We start from the raw sequence: 21,460 nt of genomic DNA on the forward strand, positions 1-21,460 counted from the left end.
TGGCCTTCTTGGCAACAAGGGCACCCTGCTGGCTCATGGTCAGCTTGTCATCCACCAGGACTCCCAGGTCCCTCTCGGCAGAGCTGCTTTCCAGCAGGTCAGCCCCTGGCCTGTGCCAGGTTTTCCTATCCCTTTCTCAATATATAATATCCAAGGTACTACAAAATGTCTTACTGAATGGGCATTCCATTGGCAGGGATGCAGAAGATGCGTACGAAATGCAAAAAACCCAAGAGGACAGAGGATTTCTGCACGTGCCGTGACATAGCCAGGTTCAGCTGATAAAACGTACTTCCAAACGCACACCTTGCAACCAGTTAAAAATGGCATTCCAAGAAGTCAGGCCCTGTTTACGATTTTTAGTCAAATTACACTTTCTTCAAGAATTTATGTCACTATTTAAACATGAAAGCGGATGTGTTTTTAAGAAAAGAAACAAAAACATCCTAATGGGGATTCAAGAATACTCACTTCTCCTTCCAGTACCCTGTTTTAGAGAACAAAACATTGCCAACGCCTCGCTCCTTGCCCTGAACTATTTTCTTCTGCAGCGTCTTGCCCAGGAAAGCATCCTCAGAGCAGACTAACGCAATGCTCAGATCTAAAAGCATGAGCACGGGAGCAGACCATACCCTGACTTACACCATATCTTGTGCCTTTTTGAAGTAACTTGTGACGTTATTTTTTTTTTTTTATTTCAGCCCAGTCTAAGTACTTATTAAGACAGCTTAATTTGTTGCTAGCTATTATTTCTCTCCACTGGCCACCAGGATGCTTAGGGGGCTACCGTTGGCACACAAGGAGGGGCTGGGTTGGCCGTAGAAGGGAAGGCTGGAACGCATCTCGCTCCTGCCATCAGCTGACAGCAGCGAGGCTCTCGAGATGGCAGAGATGGTCCTCTCCGGGGTGCAAATGGCAAGACAAGAGGTGACAGACACACGCTGGAGTATGGAAAATCCCAGCTAGGCATAAGGACAATTTTCTTCGCTTATTTATGTTGATGGGAAGGCAGTCAAACACCGGAGCGGGGCCCGGAGTGGCTGTGAAACCTCCTTCCCTGGAGGTTCTCCAAAGTCAGCAGGACAGGTCCGGAGCAACCCAATTTTACTGGATGTGGTTTGGGCAGGGGGCTGGGGACAGATAACCTCCAGAGATCTCTTCCAACCCTCGTGATTCCATGATTTATGATGCTTTTTTTTTTTTCAGGGGGCAGGGTAAAGCAAGAAGTCTGGGCAGATGGGAGTAACTCTGAGGGTTGCCTCTCCTGATGAGCTTCCTGGGCTTGTATGGTCTTTGGAAGAGGAGCAAGGACATTCTTAAGCTCCACAGCGAGCTCCCAAAGCCCCAACTCCTGATTTATGATTGCTGAAGTCAAAACATCATCTGTGGTCCAAAGTCAGGAGACCTCCCTTTCGCCTCTCGCCACCCCCAGCTCAGATCCCCAGCTTTCCCCCACTCCCTCACTCCAGTGCTTCCTCCTCCCCACCGGTCACGCCACTCTTCCTCCTCTACCCCCCACTGCCCCCATCCCTGGATTTTTCCTTTTTGGCACATCACAGAGAACTGAAGTCGAGCCAGCAGAGAGGAGGGGTGAGGTGGGACTCAGCTCTGAGGTGGTGCAAAAAGCCAAACACGTTCTCCTTGGGGAGACTTTTCCCAGAAGCTGGTACGTACCGATTCCTCCCCCAGGCTCCCCGCCAGTAAGGGTGACAGCCCACCCTCCTTGGGTCAGCGTGCCAAACCCGCCAAGTGGGCAGCTCTAGGCTGCTTGGGAAACAAATGCTGCTCAAACGATAATTCTCTATTTTTTCTCTTGGGAAAGGGAATAGGCCGAGACAAAAGCATCCCACAGAGAGGGTTCAGCCCACAACCACAAATGTCAAGGCTGGAGCTGGGTTTATAATGGAAACTACTCGACAACAATTTTACCACCCATACAGGAGTTGCACTAATGCCATCCCAACAGCGACACCCATCCACACGACCAGATATGCTGTACCCTTTTCTCAGTCTGGGTTTGTTTGGTTCCCCTCACCCCCCTCCCAGCTCAAATAAGAGTTGAACTTTTATATTAACTATTATTAATTAATATTTTTTCCAGCATTTGGGTATTGATCCAAGAACCAGTGCAGAATTCACCTATTAAACCGTCTACAACGTTGTCTGTACAAAGCCAAGGGAGCAGGACTTACAATATCCCCTAAAAATGCTCTAAAAACGTCTGTGCTAGCTTTACTGAAAGAAAAAGCTTACTTTAGCTGAAGTAGCGGAGATCTATGTTTTTGGAGGAAAGGGTCCAGAGGAAAATTACATATTTGTGGTTTAGCTGGGAGTCATGATGTCTATCCGTATGCGTAACACGTGGTTGCAGATTCATCATAAACAAAGCTTTCAAACAAAAAAACCGCAATGCAAGTTCTCAAAGATTCAGCCCTGTGTGTGTAAAAAGAGAGCAATTCATTTTCATCTAGCTTATTTAGGCGGTCCTTGAAGTCAGCAAGGTGATTATTAAAGTTCTTCCTTCCAGAAAGCCTATATAGGAAAGTAAAACAGAACAAGCGATCGGAATACAAATGGGAAGTGTGGCAGCCGTCCTAGTACTCACACCCCCCGCAGCAGGTTCCTCAAGAGAGATGTTTAAATTCCGCCTCCGATTTCTGTGGATTACTCTATTTTACATTTCAAATGACTGGCTCCACAAGTGTAACTGACTGTGTGGAAAAATAAAAATAAAAAATGTTTAGGCAGATCTGGACACACTATGAAAAGAACTTTCATGCATTTAAGAAAACGTCCAAAACCAGCTATAAGAAGGCAAGGAAAACCCTTCAAGGTCTGCTTCACACTTGATTCACACTTTATCATTCCCTATTTTGGTGCAAATCACACATAGACCTTCTGAGGCAAAAAATGACAAAATTTGTGGCAAATCTCAGCGAAACCTCATTTCCTCGGTGCATTATGGATGTTGCTAAAGTTATCGGGGATATTACAACCAGCAATGCTTCACTTGAGCTAGAATAATCTTGTCCTCTATTAAAAGGAAAGAGAGTTAACCCAGCGTGGCGAAGAGTAGTGTCGTTGTCTATACTAAAAGACATTTTTACGCTCCACAGTAACCCAGAAGAGTGAAACCTAAAGATTCAATGCCACTTTTACCAGAATAAAAGGATTATGCTGTAACCGAAACGGAGACAAAAGCTTTAACACCTAATAAAGCTGCCTTCCCACTCCTTCGCTTTCACGCTCAGACAGACCACGTTATCTGACCCTTAATATGTTACGTGCTGAAAATCACCGACACGTTGATTAGCACTGAAAAAACTTCCAGTACTTTTACTACGGTATTTTTTATTTTTTTTTTTTTTTAATATTTCACTCACTGTTAGGGCAGCAGCTCTACAGAAAGCCCCTTCCCCACCAAATTCTTGCAACGTCAGAAGTGAAAACTTTCAGCCTCGTCTTCTTAAACGTCAACCACGCACCCGCGACGACTTCACCAATTAAAAGAAATCAACTGCACAGGAATAGCAAAAACTGCTGAGAATGAGAAAGACCGCTGAAAAGCCTGTTGCAACAAAACCCTCGATGCTCTCTCCTTGTGTGTTCCTGCCGGGTTCAGGCTCGTTATGGTACATTTAATTTTACAAACAGCTGCTAAAAAACCAGCGTCTGTACTCCGTGGTTGCACTTCACTTACTCAGCTCCACGCTGTAGCCACAGCTGAGTTTAAACACTGAAGCTGTTATTTTATAATACTCATTAAATTGGCTTTTACATTAAGTATGAAATCATGTTACCTCGCTGGTTTATTTGGTTTCTTGATGCTTTACTTTAATTCTCTCAAGGATGATGGTTCACCTTATTCATCATGGAAATTTAATTAATTCAATAGAACGGATGAGATTTGAAAGTGCTGAAATGATCAGCTCATCTAAGCAATAAAAATAATTAAAGGAAGCAAAATCGTCTCCATGCATCAGTCCCACAGATTTCCAGTTTCTCTAGGAAGTAAACAAAAGCTTTTTTTAATAGATATGTATAAATACCAGCCCCCCAAATATATATTTATATACATACGTATAATTAATGTACTCCCAAGGCCCATGTTTATTGAGCATAAATGTATATACTTGAGGATTTGTTTGATTTTCGCTGCATCAGGAAAGAACTGTGTTATTACCTTTTAAGTCTGTATTAATATATTCCCTATGTAAAGAGGGAAACCTGAAATTAAGCTCAGGAAAAATACTGTGCTAAAGAACTAAATCCACCAAACCTGAACAGGCCTGGGTTTTATTCCGTATTTGGTTTATGCAGTAACTTAACTAATCCCCGACTTCGCCACGGCGAGTCGAAAGAAACTTAGAAAGGATTTCCTAAATCCCCATTTGCTGGATATTAATAGTGCTTCTCTTCAGATTCTTGTCAACTTACGTGAAGTCCCGTGCAAAAACTCGGTGAATAAAAAAGAAAAAGGACACATCGCCTTGCGTAAAGGACACAGAAAACCCACCTATCTTTAATTACCCTCTGTCCAAAAAAGGACAAGACAATACGAAGTTTCTTATTTCCCCCCGACATGCGTGAAGGATTTAACAGCTTCTACGCTCATGTTTTGTGTTGCCGTGGGGAGGGATGAGAAAACCCCAAACGCAGGCTTTTCCGCCTTTCCTCAGGCGCGGGGGTGCGCTCCTGAATAAGTAAGCACCAGGGGTTTGACGGGGAGCAGCGCCAAGTTTGGGCGCTATCCATTTCCTCAGCAATTCATGAGAAGTTCCCAGCTCAAAGTATGGAAATCAAAGCAGACTGCAGACAGACACCAACGCATTTATGAAATCGCTTTAGCGATTTGTCTTTTTTCCTCGGTGTCCCAGACTGTCCTGCATCTAAAGCCTGCCTCTCGACCTGCTGCAGAGCTGTCCTTCCTTGGAAGGACACCGGTCTGTATTCCCATATGCTGGCCCAGCTATAGTTCTTACAATCTTAGAATCGTTTGGGTTGGAAAAGCCCTTTGAGCTCCCCCAGCCCAACCACTCCCCTACCCCTGCCATCCCACCCCCAAACCCTGGCCCTCAGCACCGCCTCTGCCCGGCTGTTAAATCCCCCCAGGGCTGGGGACTCGACCCCTTCCCTGGGCAGCCCCTTCCAGAGCCTGACAGCCCTTTGGGGAAGACATTTTTCCTAATGTCTAAAATTTTTCCTGATGTCTAAAGGAGCCCCCGGCCCCGGCGACAGAGATCCCTGTGTTCCGCCGGCACTGTAAGTGCTGCATTAGAGCAGGTCAGGCTCCCAGCATGAATTTGTTTTCAGAGAGGGCGTTAACAAGAAAAAAAAAACCCAACAAGAGCACAGGGGCACGGTCCCTGCCCTGCTCCTGCTGGCCACACCACTCCTGATACAAGCCAGAATGCCGCTGGCCCTCTTGGCCACCTGGGCACCCTGCTGGCTCATATTCAGCCTTCACAGGAGAAAGACCTTTCTGCCCCCAAAGCACGGCAGCTCAGGCTAGCCAGCAACGCCAGAGCTCCAGCCCCACCGAGGAGGGCACGCGGATCGGGACACCGCTGGCCCAGCCCTATTAGAGCCCACACGGCACCGCTTCTGCTTGGCAGTCCCACTTCCCTCGAAATATCCTGACTTACAAAGCCATTCGGGGACAACCTGTCCTGTTGCCAAAAGGAGTTCATTTATCACCTGAAGGGCTGCCACATGTCAGTGAAATCTGCTGTGGCCTTTTGGGAAGGGATGAAGATTCATCAGAGTCAGACTCGAGCCTGATGGAGCTGGCTAATGGATCCTGTCTGCTTGCCACATCTTATTCGCCGTCTATAAAGCAAAGGGAGGAAGCGGAGGCAGGCGGGGAAGGATGCTGGGCTGTAATGAAGCCAGACACGTTAGCACTGCCACGCAAAACCCGGCAGATCCTGGTTATTTACGTGATCCTACTATTGCTGCACATGACGTTTTGCGAGGTACAGCTTTTGACAAGTGGGAACGTAAGGACAGCAGAAGCCCTTCCAGTAGCTACAGAGAGAGACGGTCTAACTCTGATATAGAAAAATACTACCCAAACTCAGCGCAGACCCTGCAAGAGCACACTCAACCTGGAAAAAATCCCCACATTTTTACCAAGTTTGAATCAGCGTTTTTCCAGGCTGGGTCAGGATTCGCATCATCAGGCTAGTGCAGTTTTAACCATCTCTTGGGACTTCATAAACCAAAATTACCAAAGCAGGCTCTAAATCAACATCAAAAGTAATAATACGATGGTGCAACAGACTTACACCATCAAAAATATGTGGATTGTTAGATTAAAAAGCAGAGTGCTAAAATACAACCTTACCTAAAAAAGGACCGAAAAATCAAAGTTTGTCAAAAGAAGATAAAGGCCAGAAAACGGGACAATGACAGCGGGTTTCTTGGTGATGAAACACTTACTCACCTTACAAATTTTCTTTCCAAGTAAATTTGTAAATTAAAAACGTGGAAGCATTAGTAGACGTAAGAGCTGTAAAAGTAACAGCTACACAAGATGCCAAATCCTTCGCAGGTATTTGTTCAGTGAAGGAGGCAAGCTTTTGATATAACCTTATGTGTAATCTTATAAAAGAAAAAGCAGCAAGGGTTAACCTATGTTTACATCTTTCATTTTACACTCTGTTATGTTAGCAAGCTGTAATAAATGAGAAAGAAAACCTCTACGCGCTGGTGGTGGTAGAGTCCTCTCGTTACGGTCAGAACGCGAGGAATACAGCAGCGCTGAAAATCAGATCAATGTACAAACCACTGCAGCCCTGCCCCAACTCTGGGAGCTCTGTTACTAAAAGAACTTGAGCTAATGTTTGCCTAGAAATTTCCTACCACGATGCAACAGAAGAAGCAGGCCAGATCACTCAAGAAATGCTGGAGAAGGAGAAAATACCAGTATTGCCAAAGACTGCTCGGGAAGAAAGGGCTCTGAGCCCCCCTCCCAAAGTTTTCTCTCAAGCCCTGAAAGTTTCACAAATGGAGTTTGCATCATTTTCATTCTCCCACAAAATTCAGTGGGGCTCGCTTTCTACTACTTTGATACAAAGAACTGAGGTGAGAAAAGGCAGAAACCACAACACAAGCACTGAGTATTGCTAAGGAATAACCGCAGGCAAAAAAGATGAGTAAATGCTGTATTTTTTAAACAAACCTTCATATATATGTATTTTTTATATGTATTTATGCACACACACACACACTTAAGTGGGAAACGGAGATTTGAAAAAGGAGACCAGGAAATACTATTTCTAATCCACTTTCCTTTTAGGCATTTTTCCTACACCGTTCATTGGCATCATGACTACAAAGCTGGACAGAGAAGAAGAAATCATGGATTTCTTCAAATTAAAAAAAAAAAAAAATGAGTAAAATAAAGAGATGCTGAAAAACTAACTAAATTAGTTACGTGCAAAGACAGAGATATTCAGCTTTCACAGATCTCCTGGAGCTATATTTGTACGTGAAGTGAAAATATCTTCTTCAAGGAAGATTTCCATGACATTTCTGTGTTGGACATAAACGCAACCCCTAAGGGCTGGCAAGCTTCCTAAGCACTACAGAAACAGAATCATTACCTTTCTTCAACAATATTCAGCTTTCCAAAAAGAATGGCCTGTACATAGTCCTGCATACCAGGAGTATGGTGCCAGTTTGTAGCATAAAGCTTAAAAAAAAAAATAATAAAAAAAAAAAAATCCCACATTTCAAGTCAGGAAACATCATACCCCTAAGTTATTCTCATTCTTCCATTGCCAAAACCTGAACTCCTATGTTTAACTTCATCATTATAGTCATGTTTCTTTTTGCCTTTTTCTTGATAAATAACATTTTCCAGTTATTTTGGTAGACCTCCTCAAATCACCCCCTTTCCCTAAATCACATTTACCGGCACGTGGATGTCAAAGCTCAGCACAGCACTGCAGAAGAGACTTCTGTTGGCAGATACAAAATAAATACTATTTTCCTCTTTCTGATTGCTACTTGCATGCATCTGAGAATGGTATTTCCCCTGGGTGTCAGAGCATCCCAATGAGGTTTGCGTTCAAGTAGTTATTTCCTGCCATCGCAGGCTTTTCCAAGATGCAGTTACTCCTCTTTTAAGACCGACATACAATCTTTGTTCTTAGATACGTGAGCTCACATCGACGGGCTGGACGGCTCCTTAGTCCCACCACATCAAACTGATACCGCTTCAACTCTTTAATTCTGTTGATAAAAATAGTGACCGAGACCTCTCTAGACCTCTGCCACAGATAACCCCATCTAGAAGAACTACCGTCTTATACTTTTATTGTGGTTTTCTGCTTTCCTAATATCCCTAATGAAGAACACGCTCATTTTCCATAATAAAAAAATTAGCACAGAATTCAGCGGTAGAACAAATGCCTTGCAGAAGGCAGTTGACGCTAGCGGCTAGATTCATGACTTCATTAAGAGGGTAACAAATGCACTCGGCGAGATCTGTTTCCAAAAAAAAAAAAAAAAGTAATTTGCTGCATCTAAAAGGCATTTCTCAAATGACCGTATGCTCCTATAGGCTTAGCTATGCATAAATACACGTATCCATATCAAGCAACCCAACGTCTGTGTATCAAAATGAATTATCGTGGATTTCTCCAATTTGCAAGGATTTGGAAGTGCCAGCTAGCTGCATTTTGATCTAGTTAGCTTCCCTTCCTGACGTTTGTCTAGTGAGAATAATCACCGGCGATTTAAGTTTTCATACGTGAATTCAGAACTTGGTATCTTACCCTATTTCAAAATCATTCTTTCAGTAGAAATACTTAATAAGAATTAAGCTCCCTCAACACATGCTTAAATACTTTATCTGCGAACATTTGGTAGATATGTTGATTCCCGAAATAATAATCTGATGTCATAAATACTTCCAAAAAGGCAGCAGAAAATACATTTGTTTCCTCTCCGTTTTCTTTTGTGTTTAACATTTTACACTGACTACTTGGGGAGATTCAAATCAAGAACTGATATGAAAATATTGTCATGTGTGTCTCCTTAATTTCCAAATTTCAGAGTTTTACCCTTTTGAAAGAAAGCATTCTGATTTAGTCTGTTATTTTTCCCCCCTACGCTGTGCTTTTCCAGAACTTTCGTTCCAATTTTATATTTAAAAAAAAAACCCCACTCATGTCCAATTTGAGAGTCCTCTGCCAATACCAGAGGACCTTCTGAAGTTTAGTGCATATGAACACAGACTAAAATTGAAAGCCTTTTTACATGGCATCGTAAGATTTCCTAACTGCCTAATGGCACTCATTAAATAAACCCACCATCGAATCAGATATGAAATGGCTATAAAAATGGTACTGTTGGAAAGCTAACAATCATTACGCCAATCGTTCAGAAGTTTAGTCCTGAATTCTTTCTTATCCCGACGAAATAACTAAATACTAAATGTTTTTCTTGTTAGGTACTAATTGCATCCATACCTTGGAAATACAAACCTAGTAATCTGTAAAAGTTTTTGATAATTCTCTGTTTTCTCGGGGCAGATCATTGGAAAAATACTTCCAGTGGTTTCGATTTTTTTTTTTAACCTCTGTTTCTCTAAAGAAAAAAACCCTCTTGCTCATATGAAAACTACAATGTGTTTACTCACAGGCTGAAATCGAAAAATGTGATTCACCACAGCCGTGCTGCTTTACTCGAACTGGGGGGAATTTACGAAAAAGGTAACTAAAAACGGGTTTTCACCCTAAAGTATCCGGTACGGGCTTAAGACTTGAAAGATAATTAACCGAAGAGACCACACAACATTCTGTAAAGGAGTACTATTATAGATGTATTATTTTCGAAAGAAAGTTAACCTGAACTGGACACCTTTACAGTAAGTCACTTTTAGAAGGGAGATTTAATCAAGCTAACTAGGAAGAATAAAGAAGCAGCCTGAAAGAAAAGAGAATGGATTAGTGAATTCTACCCTCAGAAATCTGCCACCCTGCAACAAATGTGGAATTCAAAAAGACAAGTAACTAAGAAAAACTACACTGGAGGAAAATAGAGAAAACCACTGAGATCATCTTTGAGAAACTGCCCAATCAATGAAACCAGATCTCTGCTTTCCTACAGAGATCTCATTTGAAAAATTAGTTTTTATAATTTTTTTCTTAGTTTTCTGAAATGATACACACTTCTTGTTAGCAGGACAAGTGCCTTTTCAAGAAATCTTTTGTTTTCTGGGCTATTGGAAATTAATCCCTGGCAGTAAATTCAGGAGGAAACACAGATGAAGAAAAAAGCATGAGTTTTATACTCATGGACTTGCTAATGCTTTGAAACACGCACGCTCTTTGTCACCCTCATTGTGCAAGTAAAACTTGTTAACAAGGGTTAATCTTTACCACTCTGAGGCTTGCAACACGCTATAATCTCTGCTGTTAACAGCTGGGCTCCCTTACCCTGGTGTCCCTCCTTTTTTGTGATTAGTGCTTTCTCGTGTGACGTAGCATTGTTACCCCTTAGAGATGACTTTTGTTAAAAAAGGGACGTGACAGTGACCCAAGCAGAAGAGATTCAGCCGGGTGCAGGCTGCACGCTCCCGGGACGACTTTTGGGTTAACATTCAGCTGGCTGCGGGCATGACTGCAGGAGACGGGGGGAGAGCAAACCACTGCCAGGCTGGGCGGCAGCCCAGCAGCCTCCGGTCCAGCCCAGCATCCAAACATCCACCTCTTCAGCCCAGTAGCTGACGCGGTGGGACTTCAGAGGCCTGAAATGATTACTTTTGAAAAGAGTTACCTTTCTAAGTTTGCAAAAACGGCTTCTCGTTTTCAGGCCGCATTTGTGATCTGCCTTCCAAGAGAGAAACCAGATACAAAGTGGCCTTCACTCGAGCAATTATGCAAACAAGGAACTATTGTAACCACGCTAATTGGAACAGTTTTTTTCCGGCCGATACGCAGGCAGGGCTGGCAGAACAGCTGACAGTAGAAACCGAAGGACGACAAAATATAACGGCGGCTGCCAAACCCTGGAACGTTAATTCCGAGTCATGAATGGAACGTTGATTCCGAGTCATGAAAATCTCCTCTCAGGCAGATCTAGAAACGTGGCATCTTTTCTGAACCGGGAGCAGAAGAATTTGGCTATAATCCTTTGACTGAACCACGCGCCTCGGTGCAGGTAGCGATGCGTGGAATTTGTGCTGACTTACAGAACCCGACCTGCCTGTCACCAAAGCTGTCATCGCCTGTTTGCATTTCACGCCATACGCTCACAAATATAAACGCTGGATTGGAATAGCTGGCCCGCCACAGAGGATCTGGACTACATCCTAACACGGGTCCAAGCCAATCCACAACCTGAAGACACGTGGTCGCATGAAATCAACTTAGACAGTTGTTTCAACCGCGTTCTTCTGTGCACTTCAGCTCTTCCATTTCATCCGGGTATCACTGGGTTTTATTCTTCTTCCTTGGCTTCTTCAGACTCACAAATACACTGTAGTGACAGCAAGGAATGGGCGAAATGACTCTAGCGCCGGGCTAGCAGCACACGCGTAACCACCGCTTTCCATAACTGCGGAAGAGCTGCACCCCCTCCCCACACCGAGGTGTATGTTCCTTTCTCTTGCATCGCTTTACAATGCAAAAATTTTGGCTGGGATAAAGTAACGCAGATAACATCGCTCTTCCTCTTTAACCAAATTTGCATGTGAAACCTCCCAAGCCTCTGAGCCTGCAGAAGAGAGCGTTTTCAGAGATTCGACGTTTCATTTTGAACTGGGGTACGTTTGGTTTCAATTTATGATTATTATTAAAAGGAAGGAGCTGATTCTTTCCCAGGCACGACACAATTATATTAGTCTAAAAATGTCACGAAGACCAACGTTTGCTATTTAAAAATGAAAAGGAGAAAAAACCAACCAGCAGGAAGAGCAAGCAGGCTGCCAAGTGCTTTTGGAGTACCGAGCATATGTGTTTGTTTAAAACATTTGGTGAGATGATTAGGTTTTCTAATGACAATTTTTAAGAACGTACGTGGGAATAGAGGAACTGGACAGACAGGAAAGTCCCACCCTTCCACAGAAGACTCAGGTACAGCAAATATTCTTGTGAGATACACCCTGGGCATATAATTCAGTGTCTGAAAAACCCAGGCCCAACTCCTTAAAGATCAAGGCACTTTGCTGTTTCTACAGTTTCTAAAGCAAGGGAACAGACCCCCCCTGCCCCCAATATCTTTTTTGGCTTTCCACAAATGCTTGAGTAGAAAGCCTACAGTTCTGGAAATAAAAGGAGCAGAGCTTTCGGCGTCTACCTATCTTTTCTACAGAAGAACAGATCTCAAACACAAAAGAAGGGAGGATTAAATAAGCATCTCGGTAAAACCAAACGCTAACTCTATCGACATTGGTCTGTCTCATTTTGCAACATACGCTGTCAGATGAAATTCTTCTGCAGGTCTCAAAGTCATGAGCAGTACTGGAAATAACTCCTCCTACACGCTGCTCAAAAAAAACCCCAACACCTAAACCCTGGAACGTTAATTCCGAGTCATGAAAATCTCCTCTCAGGCAGATCTAGAAACGTGGCATCTTTTCTGAACCGGGAGCAGAAGAATTTGGCTATAATCCTTTGACTGAACTGCACGCCTCGGTGCAGGTAGCGATGCATGGAATTTGTGCTGACTTACAGAACCCGACCTGCCTGTCACCAAAGCTGTCATCGCCTGTTTGCATTTCACGCCATACGCTCACAAATATAAACGCTGGATTGGAATAGCTGGCCCGCCACAGAGGATCTGGACTACATCCTAACACGGGTCCAAGCCAATCCACAACCTGAAGACACGTGGTCGCATGAAATCAACTTAGACAGTTGTTTCAACCGCGTTCTTCTGTGCACTTCAGCTCTTCCATTTCATCCGGGTATCACTGGGTTTTATTCTTCTTCCTTGGCTTCTTCAGACTCACAAATACACTGTAGTGACAGCAAGGAATGGGCGAAATGACTCTAGCGCCGGGCTAGCAGCACACGCGTAACCACCGCTTTCCATAACTGCGGAAGAGCTGCACCCCCTCCCCACACCGAGGTGTACGTTCCCTTCTCTTGCATCGCTTTACAATGCAAAAATTTTGGCTGGGATAAAGTAACGCAGATAACATCGCTCTTCCTCTTTAACCAAATTTGCATGTGAAACCTCCCAAGCCTCTGAGCCTGCAGAAGAGAGCGTTTTCAGAGATTCGGCGTTTCATTTTGAACTGGGGTACGTTTGGTTTCAATTTATGATTATTATTAAAAGGAAGGAGCTGATTCTTTCCCAGGCACGACACAATTATATTAGTCTAAAAATGTCACGAAGACCAACGTTTGCTATTTAAAAATGAAAAGGAGAAAAAACCAACCAGCAGGAAGAGCAAGCAGGCTGCCAAGTGCTTTTGGAGTACCGAGCATATGTGTTTGTTTAAAACATTTGGTGAGATGATTAGGTTTTCTAATGACAATTTTTAAGAACGTACGTGGGAATAGAGGAACTGGACAGACAGGAAAGTCCCACCCTTCCACAGAAGACTCAGGTACAGCAAATATTCTTGTGAGATACACCCTGGGCATATAATTCAGTGTCTGAAAAACCCAGGCCCAACTCCTTAAAGATCAAGGCACTTTGCTGTTTCTACAGTTTCTAAAGCAAGGGAACAGACCCCCCCTGCCCCCAATATCTTTTTTGGCTTTCCACAAATGCTTGAGTAGAAAGCCTACAGTTCTGGAAATAAAAGGAGCAGAGCTTTCGGCGTCTACCTATCTTTTCTACAGAAGAACAGATCTCAAACACAAAAGAAGGGAGGATTAAATAAGCATCTCGGTAAAACCAAACGCTAACTCTATCGACATTGGTCTGTCTCATTTTGCAACATACGCTGTCAGATGAAATTCTTCTGCAGGTCTCAAAGTCATGAGCAGTACTGGAAATAACTCCTCCTACACGCTGCTCAAAAAAAACCCCAACACCTGGCATAGATGGCTCATTGATGGCAGAGCAATAGCTCAGAGAAGATGAGAACCGTACACGTTGCTTTAGGTGATCCGTTGGGATATGACATCCCATAGTAGAATTAGAAAGGAGCTCCACATTATAAAGAAATAGTCTCGCCTGGAGATATTACTACTTGACTTCTCAGAACTGCTATTTGTATTTGTTATTTTGCACTTCCCCACAATTTTCTACACGGATATCTACTGTATAAAGCAAGTAAATGTTCCTACCAATATTGGGATGCTTCAAGAGGCGACAGATTCTAGCTTCTCTTTCCAGTTTCTGGTGATCTGCAACAAAGGAAAGCAGAACAATTGCTTTTAGTATAAAGATTAACATAGTTCAGTGTATTTGCTTTACAGAAGCAAAAAAAACCCAACCCCATCATCTGATGTGATCTTTAAAAAATACCTCCTTTATTTAGATCCATTAAGATTTTGCATTCAAACTGTTTGTAATATTGAATTAGGTTACTGCACCCAACCATTTCTTTGATGGACTACCACAGGCAGCTCCATTAGAAAACTCACACCGCCAACTTATTGGAGAGAACAGGAAATATTCATGCCACGACCTGTAATTACCAGGCAATAAATCACGTTACAACATTCATCAAAATAAGGACAACCTCAACCTCCGGCCTTGCCGTACATCCCACCCATTAACAGCTTTAATGACACCCAGCGCCACAGGCCCACGCTTCGACACGTGCCAGCACACCCGCCACCACGTGCTCCCACCGCAAGGCGACGATGCCACAGGAACTCCCAATAACTAACGAGCAGCAGTTGTTATTTTCCCCAGCAGGGCTAATCTCTCTCTCGGGCTGATTATTCATTAACCTGAAGATGCCCTGAACAGGTAGGTACCATCTGCTGGCTCCCCATCTCCCGGCCATCTGACTCTGTTTAACCTTTGGGTAGAGCAGCGGGCTCTGAACTTGTAGACCACCAAGCCCTGATGACGCTGCTGGAGATAAAATACTACTACTTGCGCCAAGCTCTGGTTTTAAGCCCTTTTTCTACACCGCAAGCTTTTACAATATTTGCTCCAAACACCACCATTTATGGCACTGCTTCTGCTGCATTTTGGTTAACGTTCAGTAATGCAGTACTCATCTTACGTGATACGTATGAGAGTGTTGGTGGGGGACACACGTGATGCGACGTAAATTATTTATACTGGCAAGACATGTCGTCAGACATGTTAAAAAGTCTCGTGTCAGGCAATATAAACCACAGACAGGTAACTCTGCAGTACTGGGTCCAGCTCTGGAGCCCTCAGCACAAGAAGGGCATGGACCTGTTGGAGCGGGGCCAGAGGAGGGCTACAAAAATGATCCGAGGGCTGGAGCACCTCTCCTATGAGGCCAGGCTGGGAGAGTTGGGGGTGTTCAGCCTGGAGAAGAGAAGGCTGCGGGCAGAGCTGAGTGCGGCCGGTCAGGGCTTAAAGGGGGCCCAGAGGAAAGGGGGGGACAAGCTTTTTAGTAGGGCCAGCTGGGACAGGCCAAGGGGGGATGGTTTGAAACTGAAGCAGGGGAGGTTTGGACTGGCTATAAGGAAGAAATTCTTTACAGTGACGGTGGTGAAACCCTGGCAGGGGTTGCCCAGAGAGGGGGTGGAGGCCCCATCCCTGGGAACATTCCAGGCCAGGTTGGACGGGGCTGTGAGCAACCTGATGTGGTTCAAGGTGTCCCTGCTCCTGCAGGGGGGTTGGGCTGGGTGGCCTCTGGGGGTCCCTTCCAACCCAAACCATTCTATGATTCTATGATTGATTCTATGAACTCGAGCACTAAAATACATAATTTAGAGATAATAAAAATAGCCAGCTACTGCCTACTGTAATCCTGTAATTCCAACAGACTCCTAGTGCATTTATCCTCACTTTCTGCAGCATAATTTGTATGGCTGCTAAGAATACAAAGCTTTTGTCGAGAGGCAGAAAAGCAGCACAGATTCAATTTTATAATATTAGCTAAAAATAATTTTTCAAAGTGAGAAAAGAAATAACCTGTAAAATGTTCTTGGAGACAAGGCTCTTCTGCTATTATTTTAACTATCTCCAATTTGAGATAGAAGGGTATTTTAATAACCAAGCCTTCACGGGGACTCAAACTTCAAATGTCACACAAGTAATTCGGGTTGCGCTGGCTCCACAGTCCTAATTATCCACATGAGGTTTGAGAACGCTCCTAACAACTGAAAGGGGAAATTCTTAACTGTCCTTCCACCCCATAAAAACAGTAGTCTGCACCATGGGTTTTGAACTGAATAACATTTTGAATTGTTTTGGGGGTTTTTTTAAGTAAATTGTTACCAAACGATTCAATTCCTATGCCCTCCTGCTGCGCTTGATTAAAATGTTCTTGAAAACTCAGGCAGGATACCAATGGTTTATACGTAGAGACCCAAGTGTCACACTCTGGCAAAGCGCAAGCCTGGCACCCTGAAGATAAATAACAGCAACCAAGCCGACCTCTGCAAAGTGCCGCAAAACAGCCTGAAGGGCACAGTCTGCATAGAAGGCAGAGATTAAATATGAAGTTTAATCTAACATGCTCAGTAAGGTGACTCTTGACCGGTGTGTTTAAAAGCGCAGGGGGACAGAGGGACAAGCCAGGCAGGAAATTCCCAACCTTCTATGGAAGAGGTCTCAGGAGCAGCATGCACCCATGGAACGTAGACATAGAGACACTTGGCAGACAACTCCCGGTCTGAAACGTTCCGAACCGACTCCTTAGAGCCAACCTCACACCAGTCTGGGTGAAGCGAGACAGACTGAGCTGTTTTACGTATATTTGGAAAGCAAACTATTAAATCATATCAAATAGTAATGGAAGAGATTGAATAAGCCTCCAGCTCTCCTGACAGATCTTGACAACTTAATGTCGAGTAATTGTCCTCAATTGATGAGCGCTGGGGTTTTGGTGATTCACTTAATCCATCCAACTGTTTTAGGCATAATCAGTAAAGACTTCAGTAAGCACAATTAATGATGTCAACAGAGAGGTCATCGACAAGCGGCAATGAATTTGAATGCACAAAGTCCTGAAAAACGATAGCTGTTCAGCTACTGCAACAGATTTTAAGTTAGGGCAGCTTCAAGAAACAGGGGAGGGATGGACAAGCTGTCATTACCCAGTTCCGAGCGTTAAACCCAAGCCAATCTGTATTTGCGACACGAGCGCTACTGCACGGCGCCAGCGGAAGGGATGCCAGGCGAGGGATGCCAAAGCCCTGGTCCAAGAAGAACAGAGTACCAGGCTTCACACACAAACTGGCTGGCGACTCACCAACACGGGCAAAGAAAAAACAGCAAAAAAAAGAAAAAAAGGCCAAACCAAGCAGTAACCATCATGGGATTGCTCGGAGACGTCATTTTTTGCAGAAAATATAAGTGGCGCTTGTATAGGGCCTTTTCATGAATCGAGAGGGAATCGAAATCAGAGAAGCGTTGACTGCCGGAATAAAAAGACAGCAGAAATTGTGTGCGGTGTGAATATTAAGGAAACATCAAAATATCCTGGCCGCAGCAGACAGTAACACTTCAGTGCTATAAAAACAAAAAAAAGGAAACACGAGGATATTGATAGAGGACGACATGATGTAAAGTTAAATAAAAAGGCACATTATTTACGTTTACATTCTCTGAAAGTAAGAGAGATTGCCCAAGTCAAATAACGATCAAGCAGGCACCGATTCAGTAGTAGAGATCAAGGCAAACACAGGGAGTTCTGCTGCTCTAGCAACTCACTTTACAATAAAAGGGGAAAAACAGTTGCAATGCAAACTGTCAGCCTCTGCAGGCAGAATTATTAAAAAAATAAATACAGAAACATATAGCAAATATACTCGCTCAGAGAAATCCAAGTATCTGGTTTCTACATTGCAAATCTAACTTAGTAGGTGGACAAAAAAAGAAAGTATCTTTTTACTTATCTAATTACTTATTAGAAAAGTAAGGGCTATCCTGCAATACGTATTAGTAGGTGGACAAAAAAAAGAAAGTATCAATTTATTAGAAAAGTAAGGGCTATCCTGCAATACGTTTGAAATAATTAAGCCAGAGTAGTAACTTTTGAAGGCAAGTAATACACAGCTTGAGCATGTTTAAGTATCGATTAACTAGAAGGCAGCTCTTCTGTATATTTTTATAGAATCACAGAACCGTTTAGGTTGGAAAAGCCCTTTAAGATCATCAAGCCATTACCTTAACCCTGCCATCCCACCACTAAACCCTGTCCCTCTGTTAGGGATGTTATTCTCATATTTTTTTCATATTTAAAAAATTACACAAACAAAACCACATAAAAAGCTAGCTGTTTTCATTCAAGTCATACCAATGAAGACATAACTTTTTAATACAATATTTTTTTGCTCAAAGACAAGCTTCCGAGACTTTCTGAAGCCCGACAGAGCTGTACAGCATAACTCAGTCTTTTTTCTCTACAATAACTGTACTATTTTGAATGAAGTATGTGAACATTAAATGACGAGATTTACTACGCCGCAACTACAATAAGCATCACAACTTTCCCAAAACACTAACTTTGGAAAACACAACTGCTTGGAACGTAAAAAACATGCTACAATTGAAAAACGGTGCTTTAACCCTTACAGAAAATTATCATGTGTCACAGTAAGTGCATGGAAAGGTTAGTTCTGAAAATACTAAGAGATTAGTAAGTTCAGAAAAAGTTGCTCTGGATGACAACTCTAAATAATTTAGCATCGGGTGTTAAAAGAAAATGAAAAAGCTCAATCCTTACTGCAATGTGTCCAGGCAATTTAGATATGTATGTGTAAAAGAACTGTAACAACAGATTTAAAATAAAATATAAAAAGCAAGCTCCATCTTTAAAATGGTTAGCACTTCAAGTCTGTGAAACGCTTTTTAAAATCTGGAGGAAAAAACAAGAAAGGAAGCTTCATTACTTTTTCTGTACTCCCCCATAATTTCAGTCAACTTAAACAATAAGAACAAATGAATCAGTTCCACACATGTTGACCGTTCACGTTATTTTTATACTCTTTTAAGAACTAGGCAGTCTCCTGCCCAGATGTATCAGTCTTGCGCTAGTCACCGCTTGCCAACCAAACCCTCATAAATCTCCAAGAGGCCTCAAAGCTTATGCCACTTGCATGAGAAAATTTGTCAGCTTAACCCTCTTCCATCTTTATTTATTGTTAATTAAAAAAAAAATAAATTTAAATTTCAGAAGTTCAAAAAAAAAAAAAATTAAAAAATCTGCAAGATAAGCTCCAAGTTCTTCTGTAAACTTTGCCTCTTCCACTGAGGTTTGATGTTAAGGTTTTTAAACTCAGTGGCAGCAAGACTGAAAGGCAAGCACAGACGTATACGGTTACAGCGCCGTCATGCCCCTCGGCTGTGGCTGTAACTTAACCATGGGCTGACCCATTGCTGTACTACAGCCAGCACACGGGGAGAGGATCTGGAAGGCAAACTCAACTAAGCTTGCTTTAGAAGAAAGATGGAAATACGATCGGTGTCTCAAGGGGGGGAAAATGAAAAAAAAAAATAAAATCAAGGGACTGTTGGTCATTTGGCACAAGATGCCTCTCTCCGGTGCGCTACCAGCACTACTTTTAGGCCATTCTGTACTACCTCAATCTGTATTTACAGGATTAGCCAGCCTAGCTAGAAACCCGGAAGGTGTCTCAGGGTCTGCTATGAAGTGCTAAATACATTCCCTGTCGACTCTTCAGGAATAACATGGATACAATAGAGCGCTTCGTCTCCGACTCTGAATATAAGCACTTGACATTGCTATTAATTGCTGTACCACAGCTCCTGAACTGACACCACATACAACTGTTTTTTCATGTACGCTGAACGTTTTCTTGGGTTGTTTAACTGTTCTCATACTCCACCTGAGAGCACTCCGAACCCACCGAGGGCAGGTGGGTACCGCCCCGGGTACTAACCCATACATAGCGCATGATTAACATGATGCAGATGTTCCTCCTGCTCCGGTGGACAGACAGTAAATGAAACAAGATGAAAAAAACAGCCAAGAAAATGTTACTTCACAACTTACTAGGCGAAATAAACTCTCGAACGACGGAGCATAAACTAGATGGAGCTCTTCCATTTAACTGAAAATGACTTATCGAGGCTAAACCTGCGAGATTCCGGCAGCCCTTGGCTCCCTCCCACTGATGTCACTGAGATTTTAGCATCAACAGCGTAAAAAAAATAAAGGGTATCTGCACATGTCCACGTACTGAAATGCTTTCAAACGACAGCCACTGTGACCGAACGATGCACTTTGTTTATTCAGCTACATCAATCCTTCTTGCGTACTGAACTTCGTGTTGCTAACTCTGATGCTTCAGCTAGTACGTTTCGCTGGAGGAAAAAAAAAAAAAAACAACACCAAAAAAAGACTTTTCCCTCATAAATTAATACCATTTCTCAGGGACAAGGCTTCACACTGTAAGGCCTGCCAATTAAAAGCACCCAGTGAATGCAACTGTGACTCCTGCTTTTAGCTTAGGCGTCAGAGGTGGCTGTGCCTGGGGAGGCTGCGGCAGGCTGTGCCACGAAACAGGAGGGTAATTCACGGAACGATCACGTTCCAGTGAAAGGGGAAGCAGGACACCATGCTGAGATGGGGTTAATACTCACCTCGTATTTACAGCTCATATAACAAACACTAGAGCTGAACGTTTTCAGGTACGAATGATAGGCTACATTGTTAGCGCATGCTTTAAGAACAATAACCATATTGATTAAAAAAGCACGCCTGGTATTTTTGTAAATGAGAATAAAAACATCTTAGGTACACTGCTGGATGCACTGCAATATATGAAGCACATCAATATAAATATTGATAGATATCGTCGTTGATATATATCACACATCATCATCATCATCATTATTAATGACTGCATAATAGTCTCAGATTTTCCCCCCAAACTTAACTAGTGTATTGGCCAGTGCCAATTAGATTGGCCCCTGGTGCCACGTAAATTATAATAATGAGCTCTCCCCATTTAGTTGCTTGCGTCAGAGTAGTTGTAATAAAAGGAACCTCGTATAAAAGGAACCGTTAAGTGAACGCAGATACCTCACACCACGCACACAGTGCCACGAGGCAGCAGATAGAGCATTAAACACTCCTGGAGTCAGGGATTTAAGTGGACATTAAGGTCCAGAAGATGACAGCTGCACTTCCAAAGAAATAAATTAATCCTTAGCGTTGCTAGAGGAGCGTCAGTTCAGGAAATATTGTGTTCCTTCCTTCCTCCACTCAGCTTAAGCAGACCCAACGGCAAACACTGTACATAAATATCTATTTCTGTTACCCTGTTTTCAGCCAGGTTTCAGTTACCGGTGATCTGAAGGTGAACGTCAAAGGGCAGGCCAACCCGAAATACTTGGAGCTCTCAGCTCCCAGACAACCGAAGCGTAA

General features: G+C 43.1%; 1 protein-coding gene across 3 annotated transcripts in view; it reads right to left on the reverse strand.

Annotated features, from left to right (window-relative positions):
• Window positions 1-21,460, reverse strand: part of LOC104135961 (calcium/calmodulin-dependent protein kinase type II delta chain) — a 167,636-nt gene that overhangs the window by 88,374 nt on the left and 57,802 nt on the right. For 2 of the 3 annotated variants that reach the window (XM_035889376.1, XM_035889378.1), the window contains exon 2: window positions 14,256-14,315. The exons of the other annotated variant lie outside the window; for it this stretch is intronic. In XM_035889376.1, the coding sequence (XP_035745269.1) occupies window positions 14,256-14,315 (60 nt within the window). The remainder of the gene's footprint in view (window positions 1-14,255; window positions 14,316-21,460) is intronic. 3 annotated transcript variants of the gene reach the window in all.

Source organism: Egretta garzetta, unplaced genomic scaffold (assembly GCF_000687185.1).
Source record: "Egretta garzetta isolate BGI_Z169 unplaced genomic scaffold, ASM68718v1 scaffold632, whole genome shotgun sequence".
NCBI lineage: Eukaryota > Metazoa > Chordata > Aves > Pelecaniformes > Ardeidae > Egretta > Egretta garzetta.